Raw genomic sequence first — 21,732 nt, 5'->3', positions numbered from 1 at the left:
GGAAAGGGTTTGTGTGCAATGGGCTGCACACTTCTGTGGTGTCTTCTACTCATTATCACATTGCATAGAGATTAAACAACAGCGTAAGCAGCAGTTCTAAAAGTGGAAAGTGAAATGGGAAACAACGTGTATGCTCTGTATTAGTCTGACACCTTGCTTTGAGAGATCAAGGAATGCAGCACTGTTCTTGGAGAGAAAGGATGGAAGCACTGAGCTCCAATGAGAGAAAAGTTTCCATTTCTGAGGTCTTGCAGAACCACCACAGCTGTGAAGTGGGCTGATCTGTTTCTCCTCCAGCAATAAGCTGATAACCTACATAGTGAACATAGGAAAAAAATCCATGAATTTTCACAATCAAACTTTTTTTTCCTACATTGAAATAATTTCTGTATCCGTCTGGTTGGAAGTAGGGTGTTCTGAAATTTATTTGTTTATTTATCACTATTCAAAGCTACCACTGCCTGCATCTTTGTTAACATATTTAATATAAATATTTAAAAACAATTTAGTAAATGAAATAAACCTTTGTTCTCATGCAGTCATTTTATAAGACACAAAGCAAATGTATTTGATGAGTTGGTTCCCCCAGATGAGCTGAATTTTCACCAAGAAAATATTTGTTCCCATTTTGTTAGAATTCACTCTTCTAGTTTTTCTGCTGCTCAGAGTTACCACAGTCAGGAGCCTTTCTGGGCGTTGAGCTCTTATGGTAAGTTCTGCCTGACAGCAGTGCAAATGCTCCCTGTCAATATCAAGGTCTTAAGGAAAACTGAAGTTCTTCCAAAATACAAGTAGTGCTCTAATAGATAGCATTGTGTTGGCTGGACAGATTGCCACACCAGCTGAGCGGGAGACAGAAAGTTCCCTGAATGGAGCCCTGAAACTTAACAGTGCTGTCATGCTGTAATTAACACCAAGTCCGAAGGATGTGATTTGGAAGAAGACAGATAGGAGCAACAGTGCCAGGGAACCTTTCTTTACATGAAGACTTGACTGGAGATGGGCAGCATCAGTGCAAGCATTGCTTCGAACATGAAGCAGTGATCCCCAGGATGCCTGGAGGTGAGGGAGAAGTTTAATCCCATTTCTTCCCGGGTTAGCCTCTTTGCTGAGACAGCCAATCAGGGAGCTATCTGTTGCTAATTCTGATTACAGATATCCGTCTGCTAGACGCTGCACACCCCCCTGCAGCTCGGCATTGGCAAAGGCCCCTGGCATGGTGGCAGCGCTGAGGTCTTGTTTGTATGGTGTACTCTTGCAAGGCTGTGAGCATCCACTACTTAGAGCCTGTTACTCAGGCTTCTGCATGAGTGACTCTAAATTGACACTTTCTTATAATTTAAAAAATGTCTCACACTCTGCCTCAACTCATTGCAGAATGCTTTTATCTTTCTCTGCAGATGTGGATCCCAGACAACTGCTGAAGCCTCTCACCTACATGAGGTTCACCTCAAATTGCTGTTGAAACATTGAATCATAGAATCATAGAAGGTTGGAAAAGACCACTAAGACCATCCATTCCAATTGTCAGCCCACCACCACCACCATACCCACTAACCCATGTCCCTCAGTGAGACATCTACACATTTCTTGAAAACCTCCAGGAACAGTGACTCCACCACTTCCCTGGGCAGCCCATTCCAGCATCTCACCACTCTAGAAGAAATTTTTCCTAATATCCAACCTGAACCTCCCCTGCTGCAGCTTAAAGCCATTCCCTCTCGTCCTATCACTCTTCACCAGGAAGAAAAGGCCAAGCCCAACCTGGCCACAACCTCCTTACAGGGAGTTGTAGAGAGTGATCAGGACTCCCCTGAGCCTGCTCGTCTCCAGACTGAACAGGTCCCTGCTCCCTCAGCCGCTCCTCATAAGGCCTGTGCTCCAGACCCCTCACCAGCTTCGTTGCCCTCCTCTGAACATGCTCCAGGGCCTTGATGTCTTTCTTGCAGCGAGGGGCCCAAAACTGAGCTCAGTACTCTAGCTGTGGGCTCACCAGTGCTGAGTGCAGAAATGAAGTATCCTGCTGGGTTAACTGGTAGGTCTTCCCTCTCTGCACCCCTGTGCTTATCCACAGGATTGGAAAAGGAAAAAAGAGTTACAGAACAACTATGGCAATGCAGAAACTCAGTTTGTGCACATCACTCCTCCCAGTCTCATCTCTAGATGCCTTCCGTTAATAATACGTGCTTGGCACCTCTCTACCAAGCCGCAGTTGCCCCGCTCGCAGGCCCCCTGCACTTCCACACGCGGAGAGCCCCCCGCGCCGTGCCGGCAGCCCCGCTCCGCACCGCCGCCCGCAGCCCGGCTCTGTGCCGCGCCGCCCGAGCAAATCGCATTGTCAGATGTGCCCTGATGTCAGCGCGCTAAGCCCGAGCCCCAATCTGCTCCCGGGGATGCTGATCGGCTTACGGGCCAGGAGTTTGCTCGCCGCCCTGCCCGCACCCCAGACCGGCCTCTCCTCGCCGGGCCAGAGAGCGGGGTGCCGGCAGCGGTATGTCCCGGCCCGGGGGCGGCCGGGGGGCAGGCGGCGGGACGTTCCCGCTCGGCCGCCGGGACGCTTAGGGAGCGGGGGCGGCAGGCGGCATGGTGCTGCTGTCGGGGGCCGGGGAGCAGCTGGCCGGGGAGCGGGTCTGCCCCGCGCCGGGAGCCGGCAAGGAGCTGCCCGAGGCGGAGAGCGGCTCCGAGCAGGGGGCGGAGGGGGCTGCCGCCGAGGGGCACGGCGATGAGGAGGAGGAGGAGGAGGAGGAGGAAGAGGAGGACTGCGAGGAGTATGAGGACTTCTCCGAGCTGCCCGACACCTGCAGCATCGCTTCGGACGACTCCTTCTACCCGCCGGGGGGGCTGGGGGACGAGACGGAGGACAGCTGGTCCCTGGAGCAGGAGGACCGCGACAGCCCCGAGGCGCTGAGCCTCTTCCGAGCGTGCTGCACCAACAACGCCGTGGTGCTGCGGGCGCTCATCCGCCAGGGCCCCGAGGAGGAGGAGGTGCGGGAGACCGACCGCAACCGCAGGGTGAGCGGCACGGAGGGGCCGGGACGGGGGGACGCGCGGGTTCTGCCCTGGGCTTCGGCCCCAGAGGCGCTGGGACGCGGCGGGACGGGACGAGGCTCTGCCGGGCGGCCATGTGGATGCGCTCCCTGGGGAGCAGGGGGCTGCAGTCCCGCTTTCCGGCCGTCAGCTGCGAGTTTCTGAGAGCTTCGCTTTAGGCAGCGCGTTGGGAAGAACGGCTTCTCTAGGGATGGCTGTGATGGCCGGGACCAAACCTTCCTCTGTGCTACCGTCCCTCCCCTGCAGGACTTCGTGCCTGACACCTTGACATTATGAACACCCGCTCAAAGTTTGTCTCTCGTCTTTGTTTCTGCTTTTCTTTCTGCTTTTCTGTCTTTCCGCCTTTTGCTCTCTAAAAACTTTCTGCTTGCTCTCAACCTCTACACTGCTGGGCAGAGCTTGTGGAATTCCTGTGCTGAAATCAGACTGTTGTGAGTTTTCATTGTTTTTGACTGTCACTTGACTAATTGCAGGGCTAGACATGTATTTCACTAAAGCAGAAGGAGAAAACTTTTCCTGATAATGTTACTGGAGTGTTTGAGTAACAATATCTAAATTTAGCAATAGCAACTCCACTCGCTTCTATTTCTACAATTTATATTAAAACAAAGTAATTTTTACTTGGAGTTTCCAAAAAAATCTCCAAGCAGTTTCTCTCACTGGTATGTTCATAGAACGGAATCATACAATGGTTTCAGTTGGAAGGGACCCTAAAACATCATGTAGCCCAACTCCCCTGCAATGAACAGGGATGCCTACCGCTAGATCAGGGTGCTCAGAGTCCCCCCAGCCTGACCTTGAATGTCTCCAGGGATGGGGCTTCCACCACATGTGACACATATGACAGGAATGTTTTGAAAGAAAGCCAGAGTGATTTTATCTGGGCAAGTGAGTTGCGCATTCTTGCAACGTAAGAGGTCTTTGCATGGAAAATTAGGCAATAATTTGGTTAGGAGGCTGTTTAAAGTTGTCTTTATTATATGTACTTTTTAGATTTTTCCTGCAAAATTTATTTCCTTCCCTCAACAAAAGATTATTGCAATACATATATTTTAGTGACCTGACAGCGAATTTCTACAAAAGAGATAAAAGCAACGAGTAGTATGAACGCAGCCGAGGGGGCAGCCAGCAATGCCATGGGGGTAGTAACAAGCTGTAGAGCCTAGAAATATTTTAAATCAACTTTGTGTCAAAGGCAACTCATGTTGGCTGGTAACAAGGCTGCAGAGCCACACTAGAGGAGGCCCGGCAGGGCGTGTTGGTGCACTTGTCTGTGTGTGAGGGGTAGGCCTGAGATCAGGCCCAGGCTTGTAGCAGCATTGCATGGCGGTGGCCTCCATCAAGGGTTGCAGATTCAGTGCTCCCAAAGTACTTGACCGTGGGACAGGCGTGGGTCCTTGCTGTGTGTGGCACAGAAGGCCTCCCTTACTGGGCAGGAGGCCGTCACAGTGAAGCAGCCTCCTCCTCCTCCTGTAGATTAGGGCTGTGTGCGGCAGGAGCCATCACTGCTGCTGTGGAGGTTCTCAGCTCAGGAATGTGAGCATAGCTGACTGCCCTTCCTTCACCATCCTATTTCCCAAAGCTAGTTACTCATCAACTTTCCAGCATCCCAGAAAAGAATCAGAACTTTAGCTTGGATTCAAATTTTAAAGTTACTTGTTCATACTGTATAAAGATAGTTCTACTCTGCTTAAGCAAATACGCAGTTTGACCTGAAATTAAGCTTTGACACCAAATTCTGTTTTGTTCATTTTTGGGGGAAACCAAGTAAAAGAAATTCTGGAATTTGGCAACTTCTGGAAGCCTCATTGGTGATGTGAATTCAATCTTTCTCTCTGCCTGAGGGGATATGACCCTGCACGGAAGTGCCCTAATGGCAGCGATGCAGAGCGGGGCAGTCTGGCTTTTTCGAACAGATGTGAGTGGGACAGCAGAAACCTTTCTGCTGAAGCTCCAGGTGCCTCACAGCAGGTTCAGGCACAGCATGGGACCAGTCCGCAAACGAGCAGCCTGGCTAAACCACAGCGCATTCTCCACTGACTTTAAGTAAAGTGCACAAGAAAATTGCTGATACCTCTTCTGATATTGTGCATCTGTTCCCAGTTGGTTTGTTTTGTTTTTTTTTCCCCCCCCCCAGACACTGTTGTTCAGAAAATCAGGGCAAATTCACATTATTTTGCAATAGAATAGCCATGTTTACCTGACAAAAGGGGAATTTCCCTCAGCTCTTTCTTTTTCCTGTGGAATTTTTGCAGCTTTTAAATTTTCATGCCATGTAAAATCACTGCAAATTGCACATAGACAAAACTTATTTGTACTGCCTAAGAATAACTTAAGGAGTTACATTTTCCACTTATACTAATAAGGTTAATTAAGTTCCTCGAATTTGTACTATTAACTTTCAAAGGCCACCATACTATTTGTTTACAATGCTATCTTGCATGCATTTATTGGAATGTTGGATGCTTCTTTTTTTTTTACACTGAACAGGTAAGATGAACTTCTGTTGCTTCTCAAATTTTCTTTCTTTTCTGTTAGGCAGGAGAGGGAAGGATCACTTACTTTTGGAGAAGTGCAGTGGTGAAGGAAGGGCTGTCTGATTGAGTAAACTGACCATGTTCACAACTCTGATCTGATAACTTCTGTTATGTATGTACTATGCACCTGCATTTCCACAATTTAATTTGTTTTCCTAAGCAATAGTTTTTTTAAAAGTGCGGTATGTTATGGTAGAAAGACAAGATCACATTGTGATTCCCAAGGTAATTAAACTAAAATCTCCAAATATAACACAAGGAAGAAACTTCCTGATGGTTAAATCCTTAAAATGAATTTGGTAGTGAACAGCTGGAGTTTTGGCATTGTTTTGTTTTTATATTTTGACCCCAGCCCTAAAGCGATCTATACTGTGTGCAAATTTAGGATTTGGAAGAAATTATTTCCAGAAATAGAGGAAACTTTACATATTTTTCTCGATCCTTTTTATAGAAAGACACCGATTCTCACTTTGAGACTATTTTCCAGGCCTCCACAGTGACTTTTCACAGGGCTTCTGTGGGAGCTGACTTTTCCCGTGCTGTGTTCATGAGCTGCAGGATCTCCCATGCAGGAACCACCTGTCAGGCACAGGCTTTCATTAATTCCACCTGCCCGCAGTAAACATTAAATTCACCGTCCTTCACAACATCCGTCTTATTAGTCACCACATGTAGCCTCAGGACCAATGCCTCCCTGTGTCTCATTTTCACTGTCATAAAGGAAACAGCGGTCTATATGCCATGATCTGTACATGTAGGTTCCCAAAAAGGTTCGTTCCTGCATCCTCTGCAGCCCTGCTGGCTGAGTATGGAGTCCTGAAAGGCCAGCTTGATCCTGCATGTTTCCTCTTGTTGGCAGATCTGATAACAAAATATTTGGAAAATAACTACGACAACATATAATAAAGTAATTGCAGTTCAAGCAGGATCGCCTCTCCTAGCTTAAAGTATTCACCTGCCTCACGCTGGCAGTATTTACTGTATTTACCTGCCTCACTATGGCAGTAAAGAAGGTTCTGCAAATATATAGGAGGAGATAAAATCTTGGCTTTAGTGAAAATTCCTGACCTGATTGGGACCAAAGTGCCAGTCAGATAATGGCACTGCTTTTCTTTCTTCCTTGCTAGCTACATTTCCAGAACTTTAGTTATTTACATTTCATAAGTTTAACATAATATTAAATCCTTTCTGAAGATCAAGATTATGTATACTCAGAAAATACAGAGTTTCAAAATTTGGTGTTAGCTAACAAAATGATATTTGCCATGTCAGGCAATGAGGGATGAGAGAAAAATGTGAAAAGAAGGCAAAGAACATCCCCACACCAGGTTTAAAATAATCACTGTAGCTTATCGTCGGAGTGGTTTTGTGTTAACTACCTAAGTTGTGTAGTCTGTTTTAATAAGTATGCTGAAGGTCTGTATTTTAGGGTTGATATATGTACCAAAACATTCTGTTGTTGTCTTCTTTGGCTTTTCATTTTTTAAGTCACTAGTCAGTGGGCTTTCCGCCCAGTTTCAAGCATACTCAGGAACCACTGCTAGAAAAATACTTGGAATTAAACAGATTACTGTGTAAGTATACCACTATATAGTGGAGCTTGTGTATTTGTGTTCTTAGCTGATTCCTCTTATAAAGTGTGAAGACAAAATAATCTATGTGGCTCAGCTTGTGAGCTCTTACTTCTCCTTTCAGAAAATACCCCTAAATCCCTATACGGGCACAGTTTTCACATAAATTCTTCATACAGGATGCTGTTAATCAGTACTGTTCTGTAGCTGGTTTTCCCTTGAGGCATGGTAGTTCCACAGCTCTCTCATCAAACAGACCTGGATTTGTTTCTTTGTTCTTCTCTCTTTTTTTCTGTTAAAGGAAGGGAACTGATCTGGGGCTACTCTTCATGATCTAAATTTCTTTTGATTTCCTCTCATTAGTGGCTGATGCTCAGTAGATAAACAAATGAAGAAATACCTGGGGAGGGACAAGGATGCTTCAAAACTCTGGAAGTTGCTACTACTCAGCAAACAAAAACCAGGTAGCAGCATGCTGCCTAAGCACTTGAAAAATTTGTGAGGATGTAGGGCTGGAACTCAGTCCAGGGAGGATGGAGCAGGAGAGGTTTTCTGTGAGGTGAAGTGGAAGATTTCCACTTCTTCCTCCTTTGCTTGGCATAGAGCAGTGGGTTTCTCCAGAAGACGTTTCAGGGGTCTGTGCTACGCTTGGACTCTAATTGCCAGGTTAGAAACTATCACCCTTCACAGATATGCATAGTGAGTACTCCGTGGAGATGGCACCCAAATTTACCTTTGCTAAAGGGCTATCCTCCTAAAACTGTGACTGACTGAGGAGGACATGGAGTCGGTGGTTCCCATTTCCTGGGTAAGGAAATACTGGGTTTGATAAGGATTCTGCAGGAATCATGTATCACAAAAAGTGTCAGAGCTTGTGTAGTGTAGTTGTTTTTGTTGTTTTTATTTTGTCTGCACAACATTAACCTGCAAAAAAGGAAGAATAGGGTCTGTAGTATTTTTTGGTGGGAGATTAAGATCTTGCCGTGTACTGCTTTTTGGTTGTAGTGGAACACGGTGTAAGTTATCCCCTGCCAGAAAAAGGACTTGACGAATGTCATCAGCTACACTGGTGGGAAATTTTTTCTTATATTCATAGGCTGTTTCAGTTCCCTTGTGTTCTGTCATACAAGGTAATTTCTCACGCAAGCAATTGTATTAATGTCATGACGCTAAACCATAAAAGGGAATTTTTTAGGGTGGAATTAGTTTTAAAAAGACCCTAAAGGCAAAAGTAATCTAATTTAAATCCCTCAGAATAGTACAAAAAATCCCTAAATGCACACACACACACACAAAAACAATTCCTGAATATATTTACAAGTACATATTTAAAAAGGAAGTGAGAGAACAAAAAAAGGCAAGGAATAATAGTTGGCAAAATACAGATGCCACTCAAACCAAATTGGGAACTTTTCAAATACTGTAATTACAAATCAAGGGAAGCCATCAGAAAGGAGCAGATAGACTGTGGAAAATATGAAGTTGATTGTCTAGGAAGGAATTTGGTGAAATAGACAGAGGGTAGAGAGTGATAGGACGGGGGAATGGTTTTAAGCTCAAGGAAGGAAGGTTTCGATTGGATGTCAGGGTGAAGTTCTTCACAGAGAGAATGGTGAGGTGCTGGAACAGGCTGCCCAGAGACGCTGTGGATGCTCCGTCCCTGGAGGTGTTCAAGGCCAGGTTGGATGGGGCTCTGGGCAGCCTGGTCTAGTGCCAGATCTGGAGGTTGGTGGCCCTGCCTGTGGCAGAAGGGTTGGAACTTGATGATCCCTGGAGTCCCTTCCAACCCAAGCCATTCTATGATTCTATGATATGATTCTATGATACAAATAGGCACTTGGAGGCATTGCCAGAAAAGTACACACAGGGTAGGTGACTGCCTGTCCTTGTCTGCGTTTATCCACAGAGAGGTGAGCAGTGCCTTCTTAAGTCTGGCACAGAAGTAAATCCTTTAAAATGACTGATCTGTAGAAGGAATATTTGCATAGAACACGATTTCTATGGAGTAAAGGCAGTGGTTAATGTGGATTATGAGGGTGCTTAGAAGTAAATGGGAATGCAAATCTTTATCAGACCACTGGAAATGCATAATGAGACCTGCTGCATCCTCCAAGCAATAGGCAGGCAGTAAGACATAATTTATACTTAGTGTCAAAAGCTGCATTAGCTAACAGATGTAGCTCTTTCTGAAATCGATGGATTCAGATTTGAAGACCTCATCAACTTGAGAAAGTTGTACAAGTTTAATCTAATTTCAAGTGATGCAGCTTTTAAAGAAACCAGATGAAGAGCAGTTTCTTTTAAGAATTTTGACAAATTGCTTCTTGCAAAGTGTATTGAACAGGAGAGAGATTTTCAGCCTGACCGCAGCCCAGAAGTAAAGGTTGTAAAAATCTTTTGTTCCAATTTAAGCAATGTTTCACATTAGTATCTTAAGTCACCTATTTGGACTTGCAGAGCTCCTCGGTGAAGTGGTGATGATCCTGGTTACCCAGTTGAGTACAGGTTGACTCCAGATGTAATAAAATGCAGCTGCTTCGTGCGTCTAGTGATATTCTAACAAGAGTGGTTCCTGAGACATTTGTCATCGATAGTAATGGCAGATGTATAATGACATCTTTAGTAGAACATGTCTGTAACACAGATAAGTATGCCTTACTGCATTTTTCCAGTGGAGTCTTTCAGGTTTGTTTTACAGTGCACAATGTGGCACTGCTAATTCCTTCATCTCATTATGAATTGCAAGTTCATATTCTTGGCAGAGGACAATAAAGGAATTGCTCAAAAAGGAACACCAGCACTAATTTTCTCACTTAAGTGTTCATATGTTTCTTTCCCTGAAATCTTTTGAGGTATAAAATTCTCTTCAAAATCAAGATTTAGATAATTTTTGAGTTCTTGTAGTTTGATAAAAGGGTTATTTGGAAGTAATGTGTAGGCATTGTGGCTATTTAGGCAACTTTAGGCAGAAGTTCCTTAGGATGCTGACGCTGAAAAAAGCAGTGTAAAAGAACAGGAGAAAAGAAAGAGACAAAGGAAAAAAGGAGCTCAGAAAAATCCATGAAGAGCAATTGTCTTTAGAAATTCAGTTTTAAACTCCGTGGTAAAAGAGGTGGAAAAAGACAGTGATATTTCTCTCCTCCTTGCTTATGTTGAAAATAAAGACTCCTGTGCAGAAGAGTTAGGTTTTTAAGTGAAACCTAGTACAGGCTTTGAAAACTCTGGGACACGAAAAAAGGTTATTTATCCTTTTTGCTGTCAATCCCAGCAGTCATATATCTTCTTGTAATGGGAAATAAGCAATTTTTCCTGATTTCTTCCTGATTCTGCTTTGCCTTACTGCAATTTAAGCATTTCAGTTCTAGTTGTTCAACTCCATAGAAAGTTACCTTGTACAGAGCATTAGTACTGTCAAAGGTGCCTTAAAAGGAGCCCAAATTTGGACTGAGAATCTTCAGAGGATTTGATGCCACATGTATTTTCATTAACAGATTTTTATTTTTAGAAGAGGATAAGATAGGTCCAAAATTAAATGAAGCTAGAGTTCTTTGCTGTTTTGTGGTGGCATTAAGGCATTCAAGTTTGAGTTACTCAATCATTTTCAGTGGGTGCTGACAGATCCAAAGAACACATCACTGTCATGGGGAATCCCTGTATTGTTTTGATCCCAGCATTTTTGCTGAGACTAACACGCGTACTGGTGGAAGTGATTCATCTCCAAGCACTGTTGTTCTTCTGCCTTCCCCTCCTCAAGGTCTAAGATGTCTGATGTAAATTTTTTTAGTTTCCATTAGCACTTCTCCATGAATCTAATATAATCCAAATGTCCAGTCATAAGGGTGTTTCAGATCCTTGAGCAAGGAATGCTCCTTGAGTTAGGTTGTTATCCTGTGTAGAAATCACTTTTCAGGACTCATGCCTGACCTGAAACAAAGTACGTGCCAATATATCTTTTTGGAAAGAAAGTGAAAGTGGAACAAGATGGCACTAGCACCCAATAGTTTTGTAGATGTGGGTCCTGTTAAGTTTCAGTAGGCTGGAGGAGCTACCATGCTAGGAAAGGACATGGGTCCCAAAGTCCAGAAATTCCAAAATTCTTCAGTTCCCAGATGAGTACCAGTGGATTGTTGTCTGGTTACCTTGCATATTAAGGCTTTTGGTCTCAAGGCAGGCTGTCTGAAGAAGAAAAACAAATTCCCTCAATCCAAAATATGAGATACGAACATGGAAGCATCATGGAAGTGATGGGTTTGGGTACAGGCTGTATGACAGCATTTCCTTGTTCCCCATCTTTCAGAGTCTTCAAGAGCTTAACTTTGAGTACCTTCATGTCTGTTGGTCCCAGTAGTGCTGGAAGCAGTGGTTGAGTTTTGTCTTCTGAAGGACCACTGTCACTGCCAGACTGAAGGGAGGGCTGGGCATCCCTCCCAGCAGGAGGCTTTTACTGCTTTTCCTACTGGTATTACAATTTGCAGAGATGTGAAAATTGTTAGTTTTCTGCTCACTGTGGCTTACCTCTTTCTTGGTTTCAGAGGACATTTCAAAAAGGCTTTTGAAATACGCGTGCTCCTCTTGTGGCACAGGAATCACTTGTTGTCGTATTAATTTTAGTTACATGGTCTTGTGTGTGTGCTCGGAAATAACATGAACTATGAAAATAAATACCAATAAATGTTGAACAAAGATTGAAAGTAACCAAAGCAGATTTTTGGATCTATCTAGGCATTTCAGCAGGTACATTCGAAATCTGTTCTGCCGCTCAAGAAGTGGTATACTGAAATATAAAAAACATAAAACCCTGTTACATTTATATTTTTGTGATGTTTACTGTGTGACAGAGACCAGCAAAAGCTGGGTGATTTATCACAATACTATTATGTGTGAATAATACTTCATTTTCACAGAGAAGAATAATAGTGCGACTCTTGCATTACTTTACAGGTGTTAGTTGCTCAGTGGCAGATGAGCCGAACGTGCATTAGCTTTATTTTAAATTACATTTCATTAAAACACAATTTTCTTCCTCTATAGAAAAGTGATACATGATTACTAACTAAAATTCACTGCTAATTTTGAAATACAAATCAATCTGAAAAGTGTCAGCAGCCTTTTAATGTGGACGGTCACGCTGGACAAGGCCAGGCTGTCTGTGCACGGCAAAGTGTCTTTCACACTGGAGCTCGTGTGCAGCTGTGTTCATGCGGGCAAAGAGTGTCCACACAGCTAGGGTGGGGTCTGGCCACAAGTGCTTCTAAATCTACTTTTTTTTCTGGCTTTCCAACAAGCTGCTAATTCATTTTCTGTGTGTTCTTCCTGTATTGTCTGTTGTTGCACTGAGGAATTAGGCTTAACTTTTGTCACTGAGGTAAAGTTGCACAAAAGACACTAAAAACTTGTGGTAGTGTTTTTAAATAGAAAATAAAATCCGTGGACTATGTGACAGCCACGAGGAACTCCCACTGGCTTTATTGAAGGCAGGAGTTCACCTTTAATGTTTTTATAAATAAAGATACTCTCAGAAGGTTATGCTGTTAAATTATTTAAGATGTTATGTCATGTAGGTTTGGATTTACCCGTCTCTAAGGGTTCTACCATTAAAAACAAAACCAAAAACCCTCCAGTGTGGGCTAAATATACATTTTTAGCATTTCCAGTAAGTTACATTAAGAAATAATTAAGTACCATGTGAAGGGGATAGTTGTCACAGAGTCTATAGTTGCTCATCTGGCAGAGAATTAGCAATTCAAGTCATATCCACTGTGGGAAAAACCCACAATGTGGAAATAGTTCCTGTTTTTTTCAGTTCTATTATTTTCTATCATGTCTGTTAAATTCCACAGGGAGTAATTTGAAAGCAAGCTGATTCAAAATGGGAATGACTCACGGTTGGGCTTTTGTTGCTTCACACATTTAGGGTGTATAATGTTTCGAGCCCGACCCTATCATACTTAGGCAGCTGATCTAGTGATATGTTAAAACTCTGTCACCTATGTGTTACGTTCTTGTGTGGTATTTATTTATTTATTTATTTATTTGTTCATGTCTTCTGGCTCTTTGTATGTGAGACCTTGTCTTCAAAGTAGCCCATAGGGAGGGTAGGCTGGCACGGAGGCCTCGCCAGCCAACACTGCTGCCCCAGATTAGTGCCTGGTGGGAAATTGTGTCTGTGTTGCTACTCCGTGGCCCGACTGGCACATGAGCCACTGTTACTAACTTCTGGGAGAGGGAAGGTGACAGGTAACAGAATATACTCAGTACGTTCACAAAAAGCAGAAGTCTTTGGCATTTTTTTTTAAGAAAGTCCAGGTATCTTGTTATGTTTTGTTCCTATGAAAAAAATCTTGGGCTGCCATTTGATTGGGGAACATGTGAAGACCAGCCGTGTATTCGTAGAAATGGCTTTAGATGTGGATGAAGGAAAAACAAAGAACAAACTGTTTCAGGCCTTACCAAGCCACAGTCCTCTGGCTGTTGACTGAGAAGAGAGCTGACTCTTCCTTGCCCTTTGCCTGTCCTCTATGGGAAGGATGCTGATGCTATTTTTGCTTTGCTTCATTTTGCTGCTTTGGGAACTGGTGGTTTCTCCTGCTGCTCTACAGGCAGTGGGCATTTCCCATTTCAGAAATTCTTCCTCCTGAGAGTGCAACAGGGCTATCCACGTATTCCTGAGCATAATTGCTTGTGGAGTAGGAGCCTTAACACAGTACTAGTGGATCGTCACCTTGCTAGAGCCTTACCTGAATTAAAATAGCTTGTATGCAGGTTGCTGGACACAGATGTCTTGGTGCATTTACAATACTTGTCTTCATACAAGTTCCCATGGAGTGAACTGAATCCATGACACAAGTGTAGAAAACTCGCTGCAAAAGCGAGATAATTTGATGCGACAGACACGAGCTGCCTCACCAAGTCACACCTGTTACAAGAAGTACAGTTGCCTGGAGACTCTGAAAAGTTGTTTTTGAATTTTAAAAAGATAAGCAGATACCACAGGGTAATCATTTTGTGGACGACATGCATTCTATGAGCAGATCTTCCTCCAGGAATGTGAATTCAAATAAGAAAGAAAAAAATGCCTGGAGGTTTCTAGTATGGTGATGCTGCTCCTCAGTACTTTTTGTACCTCAGGTCCAGTGCTGTCTGCTGTCCCTAAAGCTATCAGATCCCCTAACTATCTATCACATGACAGCAAAATATACTGTTACCTTTCTTTGGAGTTGTAGTACCTGAACTCAAATGAGGTCTGCAATAAGAAGCTGCCAAATCTGGTTAGTAATTGTAAACCATCTAAATATGTTAGCTTTTACTCTTCAGAGAAAGAAAATAAATAAACGTGAATCTTCTGAAGTCATGAGAAAGATGTTTTGCCTGATGAATTGCATGTGAAAGGTGACCATGCTTGTCCATATTTTTTGTTTTCCATTTCATTTCATTTCTTTAAAATTTTCCCCTCCTCACCTGTGCAAGTGAAGGCAGATCTGAACAAGCCTTCCTTTTGTTTTACTGCAGTGCACATTTGCTGCACAGACCTAAATCACCTGGTTGAATTTTAAATAAAAGCTAGTGGAAACAGCTTCACATCCCGTCTCCATATCAAAGCATTTCTAAAGAGTGAAGAAAATTGTACTACGCTTGATAGGGAAAGTAGAAATGACTTGAAAATTTGATTATAAATTATCTGAAAATATTTTAAATCTCCATAAGCCTACTGGCTATTTTGATCTTAAGCAAACGTTTAGATCAGGGACTTCTGATGCAGAAAGCCACATGCTGATGAAGTTTGTCATGCTACAAACAATTTAATGTGAATCAATGAAGATATACAGAAGGCAAGATGCTACTAAATCAATAATTTTCAATTCTGGCTGTAAAATCTATTTTCCTTGTTCATGAGTTTAAAAAGGAGAGGAAAATTACAAATTGTCAGGTGTCTTGATAGAAACAAGGCCTTCATATTTCCTCGCTGTGCTTTCTAATATTAGATACTATATCTAATAGTATGATGAGTTAGCACACAATCTTTAACAGAAAAAATGCAAGAACTCCGACTCAAAAATAGAAAGGATCATAACCTAAGAACAGTGTTTTCTTTGAAATCATTATGGCACCCATTTCCTTCTGTTTATTGCTCCTGTATGAATCACCGTCACTGTGTGGCTTGATACCATTTCACTGAATCTGCGTGTCCTTCCTGAGGCACGGAAGGGGACTTTGGATGTCATTCAGTAGTGCTGGGCACAAGACTCATGGACTTCTAAGTTTTCTCTTAGAGTGTCCAGAGGCTTAGGAGGGTACATAGTAAGCACATCACTTTGCATCTATTCAAGATTGAAAGTGTTAGCTATACATCTCTTTTCTTTGGCAAAAGAAAGAAGTGGAGAAGTCAGAATTAAAAAAAAAAAAAAGGCAAAACAGAAAATACAGACTGCAATGCATTTGCTTTTGTAGAATCATGGAATATCCCAAGTGGGAAGGGACCCACAAGGATCACCAACTCTAACTGCTGGCTCCACGCAGCACCACCCAAAATTCAAACCCTATGTCTGAGAGCATTGTCCAGACACTTCTTGAGTTCTGGCATCTTGGTGCCGTGCTCACTGCCCTGGGCAGCCTGTTCCAGGGCTTGACCACCCTCTGGTGAAGAACTTTTTCTTGATTTTTCTTCCCCTTTCATAGATTATGGCTGAAGAAGCATCATGTGTATGGAGGTGGTGGCAGTGAAGGGTCTTGCTGTTGTGCTCAGCTCCATGGGGACCACAGGAAGGTTAGGCGCCTCCAAGGACCACTGATCAGAGCAGTCTGCTGCTGAAGGAGGATGTCTTATGCTCCATGTGCTCAGATATGGTGCCATGACAAAACAACAAGTGCCAAAAAGCTATAGAATGAAATATTTACCATGTAGTATCTTCGTTGTGGCATATGTAAGCATCAGTCAAACCTGGAAATGTCACTTAATCTGGTTCTGCCTCAGACTCCTGCATAACAATTTGCTTTGTCCACAGGTGTGAAAGGTTGAGTAATTGCTAAGGGAGCAAGGACTAACTTTATAAAAATGACTCTTGTTTATTAATAGAGTGGAAATGTCCTTTTTTTTTTTGTTCAGCATTGCATATGTAATTAGGCTACATGGCTGAAAATTTTCATTTAAAATGTCATACATCTCTAATAACTAAATGCCAAATTTATAATAGAATATTTAGTTACACCAACACATGCTGCCTTCCTTTCAGATACATAAATACTCCTTTTTATACTCATTATTCCTGTTTACTGCTAACCATCCTACACTTATCCAGTTGTTGGAGAGTTTGTTTATCATGCTCTTCATCTTTATGAAATAGAAAAACTGCCCAAATTTTCATGGAATCACCTTTACAATATTTTTTCAAGGTAAATCTGTTTCTTTATTTCCATTTCTTAGCAAAGTCCAGTGCTGTGGAGGTGGGAACCACAAAAGTGAAGAAAATTGTGTTGACAGGCCACCTCTGTGCTGGCTCAATGGGCTAGTCTCCAAGCAGCCAAGTTAGTTTCTACCAAAGGTCCTCTTTTACGATTTAGGAGTCCCTTTTGTTGTTGGTAGACCTTTGTTATATCTTTAGCAGAAAAACATGTCCAGTTCCCCAAGCTTGCCAACCTTTTTGCTTGGATGCAACAGATCAGCTCTGACAGCTTCTGTGACCTAACACAGTGCTGAGCTGATGGGAAGTGTCCTCTGGTAACAGAAAAACAAAACATTCTGGGAAGCAACACACAGAGCTAAGGGATCCCTTATTTTTTCAAGATGGCTGCAGCTAAATGTGTAGTTATGTGAAAATGTTAGACCTGTAATTGCTATGATGTTTGGCAAACACTGAATACCTTGTCATGGTATTGTTGTAAGATTTAATAAGATCAGTAAAGAAATACTATAATAAATGTTTCTAACAGCTAAAAAAGACGAAAGACCTGGGCATAAAGTTTATACTCTTTAGTATTAGCAATGCTAGTTTTTTGTACATTACTTGAAAACTGCATACTTGGTTCAAAAGTACTGTTCTCAGCCAGAACAGAAAATCTCCAGTATTCAGATAGCATGGCTTTCCTTAGACTGAGTTTGAGTAATCACAGTTATCAGTGCCTTGTGAAGAGCCACCTCTCAGTGCCATGTGTAGCCATAGTAAATAGCAGTACAATAGGTGGGAAGGAGTGAAAGAGTTCTTAGAAATGTGGGAACCGTTGTACATAGCTCCAAGTTTCACAAGCTTAAATCCAAGGCTTTGAGTTTTATCTGGTAAATTCTATGTCGATAAAAATCCAGTTGTTGGCCTCCAGCATGGTCATCTGTAATATCACACAGTAGGTGCATTACGTGGAGCTATAGGATTATAGGATTGCAGACCTTTAGGATCACAAGATCTGAAACTAATCCATACATCCAAAATCCACTTTTGGTCCCTGAGTGAAAAACAGGCACTTGTGATCAAATCACAACAGGTGCTTCTATTGCTCAGAGAATTTTATTTATACATGCATATATATGTATATTCATTTTGCCTTGTGAGGGAAAAGCAGGATGGAGCATAAATGAGATGAAATCCAGTACTGGTGAAATTGGATTCACATCCTAGATAGAGAAAGCTCTTTCACTGTGGAATGCATAATTATAAGGGCTTTCAAGGACCTGAATGCTTGAACATCAGAAGAACCATTGTCACTTGCACTAACTGATGATAATCTGAAGAGGCAAGCTAATGGGATGAACATTATTTTCACAACAGTGGGTTCTTTGGTTGACAGTAGTAAAAAAAAAAAAAAAAAAACCTGCTCCATCTGGAAAGCCTGTTTCATCTCTACCACTAATACTTCAACATACATTTCCTCCAGAACATCAGCAAGTAGCTTGTATATTTTGCGAACAGCTTCTACTGATTGTTGTTACCATGTTATCCTCTTGATTGAAAAGAGGATGCTGGTTGTTGCTGTATGAGAACTTGTCTATAGTGAAGTATATGAGGTGAATCTAGAGTTTCAAGTGCATGCGGGATTAAATACTAGCCTTGTTCTGCCCCTTGTTCTGTGGTACAAGGGCAGCTGACCTTCTCCCTTGTCTTTGTTTCCACGGGGAGGGAATGTTTACTGCAGTTTCCTGGTCTATTCAGTCAATTCCAAGATCAATACGGCTTATTATTAGAAGATCCAAGATCAATAAGGAGGGTTACTATTAGAAGTGTCATAGAAAAAAAAGAAGCAGTGAGGTTCATTGAACGGGAATGAAGATACGAGTGTGTTACGTATCCATTGATGTTATTAAAATTAATGTCAAACAGTGGATTAAGAGATTGGACTCATTGCTCTTGCAGATTCTTTAGATCACAAGGTGAAGAAATAGAGCTGTACTTCCATGTGTAGTGTGCAGGCAGTCTTCCACCTCGAGTATCCCAAGAAGGGCATGCAGTTGCTCTTTTTGTTGAGTATAGGGCTTCTGCAAGGAAGAGTTTTCATCTGAATGAGTTTTTCTTCATCCAGATGATCTCTGGAGCAGTGACACCTTTGCTTTCAGTGGCTGATTAACCACTGGTGGCCAGATCCCTTCTTGAGCTCTTTCTTAACAAGGTTTGAATCTTGAACCTGATTCCACAATGAGAAGGGTCAGAGAAACACAGGCTAAATGAATTTACAGAAGTTGAAAAAAAGGAACTGGAACTTCTTAGGATGCCTTGTCTTTCCAAATATCACTTGCAGGAGCTTACTGCCACGAGAGGGTGCTTGCAAACTCATCTCTAGTCGTGTCTCTTCAAAGAGCTCCACAGTGAAAATGCACCGCACTACGGCCTTTATAAATAAATGTTGTTTACGAGAGAGAGGTATTAGGAACAGTGATAGACTGTGAGGGAGTAGAACATTATATATTTATTTCTCAGCCGGTGTCAAGCTTAAATTTATTGTTAACAAAGATTTTGTGAATTATTATTTTTGGAGAGGTCTCCTGAAAAAAAAAACAAAAACACAACATGATGCATTCAAATGTTGCTTAGCCTCTTGCAACAGACCTGAGTTACAGGCAGCTTGTGTCTGAAAGAACATAGGAAAGAGCAAGGAAAATGCATCTACTAAACATACGGCAGAAGAGTTTAATGTTAGGCCTTAAAATCAAGGGATAAATTTGTAAGTTAGGTTAGTGCACAAAATGGATTTCATATTGCTTCTGAATGTGCTACAAAATATGTTTATAAAATGGTGCCACCTCTTCTTTTTAATCTCAAATGTGTGTGAACAGATATGCGTAAGTTGCTCCAAAAGTCATGCCTCCTATTTATTTCCATGGAAATGGCAACTGATACAAAGAGCATAATAACACTATTTGATAGAAGTAATTATCAGCTACAAAACAATAATTTTCAACATAGTCACCACCATTAGCTATGCATTTTCACCAGCAATGAACAAGAGCTTGTGTGCTGTGTTCATAAAAATCTGCACCAGTGGAGGTCACTGGCTTTCTGAAAAGAAAATATGTATATATGTATGTATACATATATACTTCAATAATTAAATCGATAGGTAGATAATTGTTATAACCCTAGATTTTGAAGTACTCTGGAAATCGAGAGAGCCTTCAAAATGATCTCCATGCACGTATTTCCACAGAAGGTGTAGTTTGATCCTTGTTACAACCTCATTTCCCTCCTGTGGTCCCCTGGCTCCCTGCAGCTCTGCTTGGCCCTGGCAGGAGCAGCCAGAGCTTGTAGCCTTGTGCTTCTGAGGAAGTGTTCCACCCCACATTGTCTTAAATCCGTTGCTTGTCAGAAATTCAGAATGCCTAATAATGTGCAGTACGCTTCAGTATCAAGAAATACATCATCCTTGTTGACAGGGTTGTTTACAGCCATTGGAAGCCTTACTAAACATTGCATGGCAAGCCAGTGCTATGACATGAAATTGGAGATTGAGATGAGCTCACTATTAGTGGGGCAGGATCCTGGTGTCAGCGGGAAGATGCTGCATAGCCTCCTGCAGCCCTGTGCAGCTGGTGGGTTCGGTTGCTAGTGATGATATGCCTTGAGCTGCTGACAAGGGGTCTGTGGTAGGTTCAGAAGATCCTATATCAGAATCCCCTCATTAAAATGAAGTTTGCCATTTACACTGTTTTCTGAAGTCAGACTTCCTGCTCCTGTTTCACAGATATCTTCCCCCTTACTTTGAAGCCAGAGGAGAGTGACCCATATCTTGCACAAATATTGAAAAACAGGCATAGCGAGGAGGAATGTATAAATTTGGCTGCTGTGTATCATGTATTATTACTGTCAACACTATCAAAACTTAGCGCTAACATTTGACAGTATTAACACTGATTAGTATGTGCTATACAAACAGTAAAGCTAGGATTAGTAAGGCTGCATTATTTGTCAGAGATCATCACTTCTTAGTAGTTGTACCTGACATGATGGTCTAAATAAATGGAAAATGTGAAATGTAACCTGATAAAAATAGTGTTACTTCCCCTGCCATCTTCCCACAGCATTTTTTGTCCTTTACAGCCAGGACTCCCTAAGCCAGAATGCAGAACCTTTCCCCAGAAACAGAATCCTGCTCTGTTTTCTGTACTGTTGCTGAATCCAGAGATAACTTCCTCTTTGCATATGGCTAATGGAAGTAAAGTAGCCTATGGCATCTCTCCTGGATGAACTGTCAGTTCATTTTAAGTGCATGTTATTTTCATTATACACTGTTGCATTACAGTTTCCTTGCATACTCCTTTCCTAACATTGTACCTTGTTTACTTCTGCTGTGACCTATGGTGTCACATGCACTGCAAGCTTACCTGTGTAATATTGGAATATCTCAAATATAACTTCTGTGATTCTGTTCTCAGTTCTGGAAGAACGATCCCATTTTCCTCCCTTTCCATACACATTTTTTCATGCTGTTTATTGGTTTTGTTGCACAAGCCTGCTGTCACTAGCAATGGCATTTCTCCCACCTGATGGAACTTAAGACTGATCAGTACATTCCTAATATAGTCTCACCAGCTGTCACTGTAAAATAATATATGATTTTTACAAAATTGTTCTTTAGCATGAATGTGTATACCTGCTAACATACTGAGCAAATTAGTTAAATTTATATGTTTATAAGCATGTGTATATTTTAACAGAATCACATTAAATTCCTAACTCAGGTGCCCCAAAGTGAAGGTATTCCTGAGTTAGCTGTCCCCACAACTTGCTCTTGTCTGTGTGCTCAAGTCTTCAGTTCTTTGTTTCAAGCTGTGTTCAGAGATGAACGAACAAAATAACATTTTTTCGTGTGACAACATGATTCCATTTCTGCTGTTTGAAGAAGAATCACCAAGTGACATCTGAGTGCACATTGTGAGTTCAGCTAGGAATGCAGTCCTGTCCTCCTGCAACTCAACTCAGTGCCCATCAGCTCATTTTATTTTTGCATGGCTGTTTCTGCTGCTAGATCTAATCCCAAAAAAAAGAAGTAGAAGCAAAAAAATGTTTTCTGTACTTCAGCAGCCCACCAGCCCTTTGCAACCAACGTGATCTGGGGACAGCGCATGCAGAAGATGCCACAGATAAAGGAGATTCCTT

At 42.2% G+C, this 21,732-nt stretch overlaps 1 protein-coding gene across 1 annotated transcript in view; it reads left to right on the top strand.

Annotated features, from left to right (window-relative positions):
• ANKRD33B (ankyrin repeat domain 33B) overlaps positions 2,532 to 21,732 on the top strand; it is a 37,769-nt gene continuing 18,568 nt past the window's right edge. The window contains exon 1 of the mRNA XM_021388788.1: positions 2,532 to 3,012. Coding sequence (XP_021244463.1) covers positions 2,584 to 3,012 — 429 coding nt within the window. The 5' untranslated portion in view covers positions 2,532 to 2,583. The remainder of the gene's footprint in view (positions 3,013 to 21,732) is intronic.

The sequence above is a fragment of the Numida meleagris genome, chromosome 2 (genome assembly GCF_002078875.1).
Source record: "Numida meleagris isolate 19003 breed g44 Domestic line chromosome 2, NumMel1.0, whole genome shotgun sequence".
Lineage (NCBI taxonomy): Eukaryota > Metazoa > Chordata > Aves > Galliformes > Numididae > Numida > Numida meleagris.
Note: the sequence above shows the minus strand (reverse complement) of the source record. Positions and strands in the feature narration are given on the sequence as shown.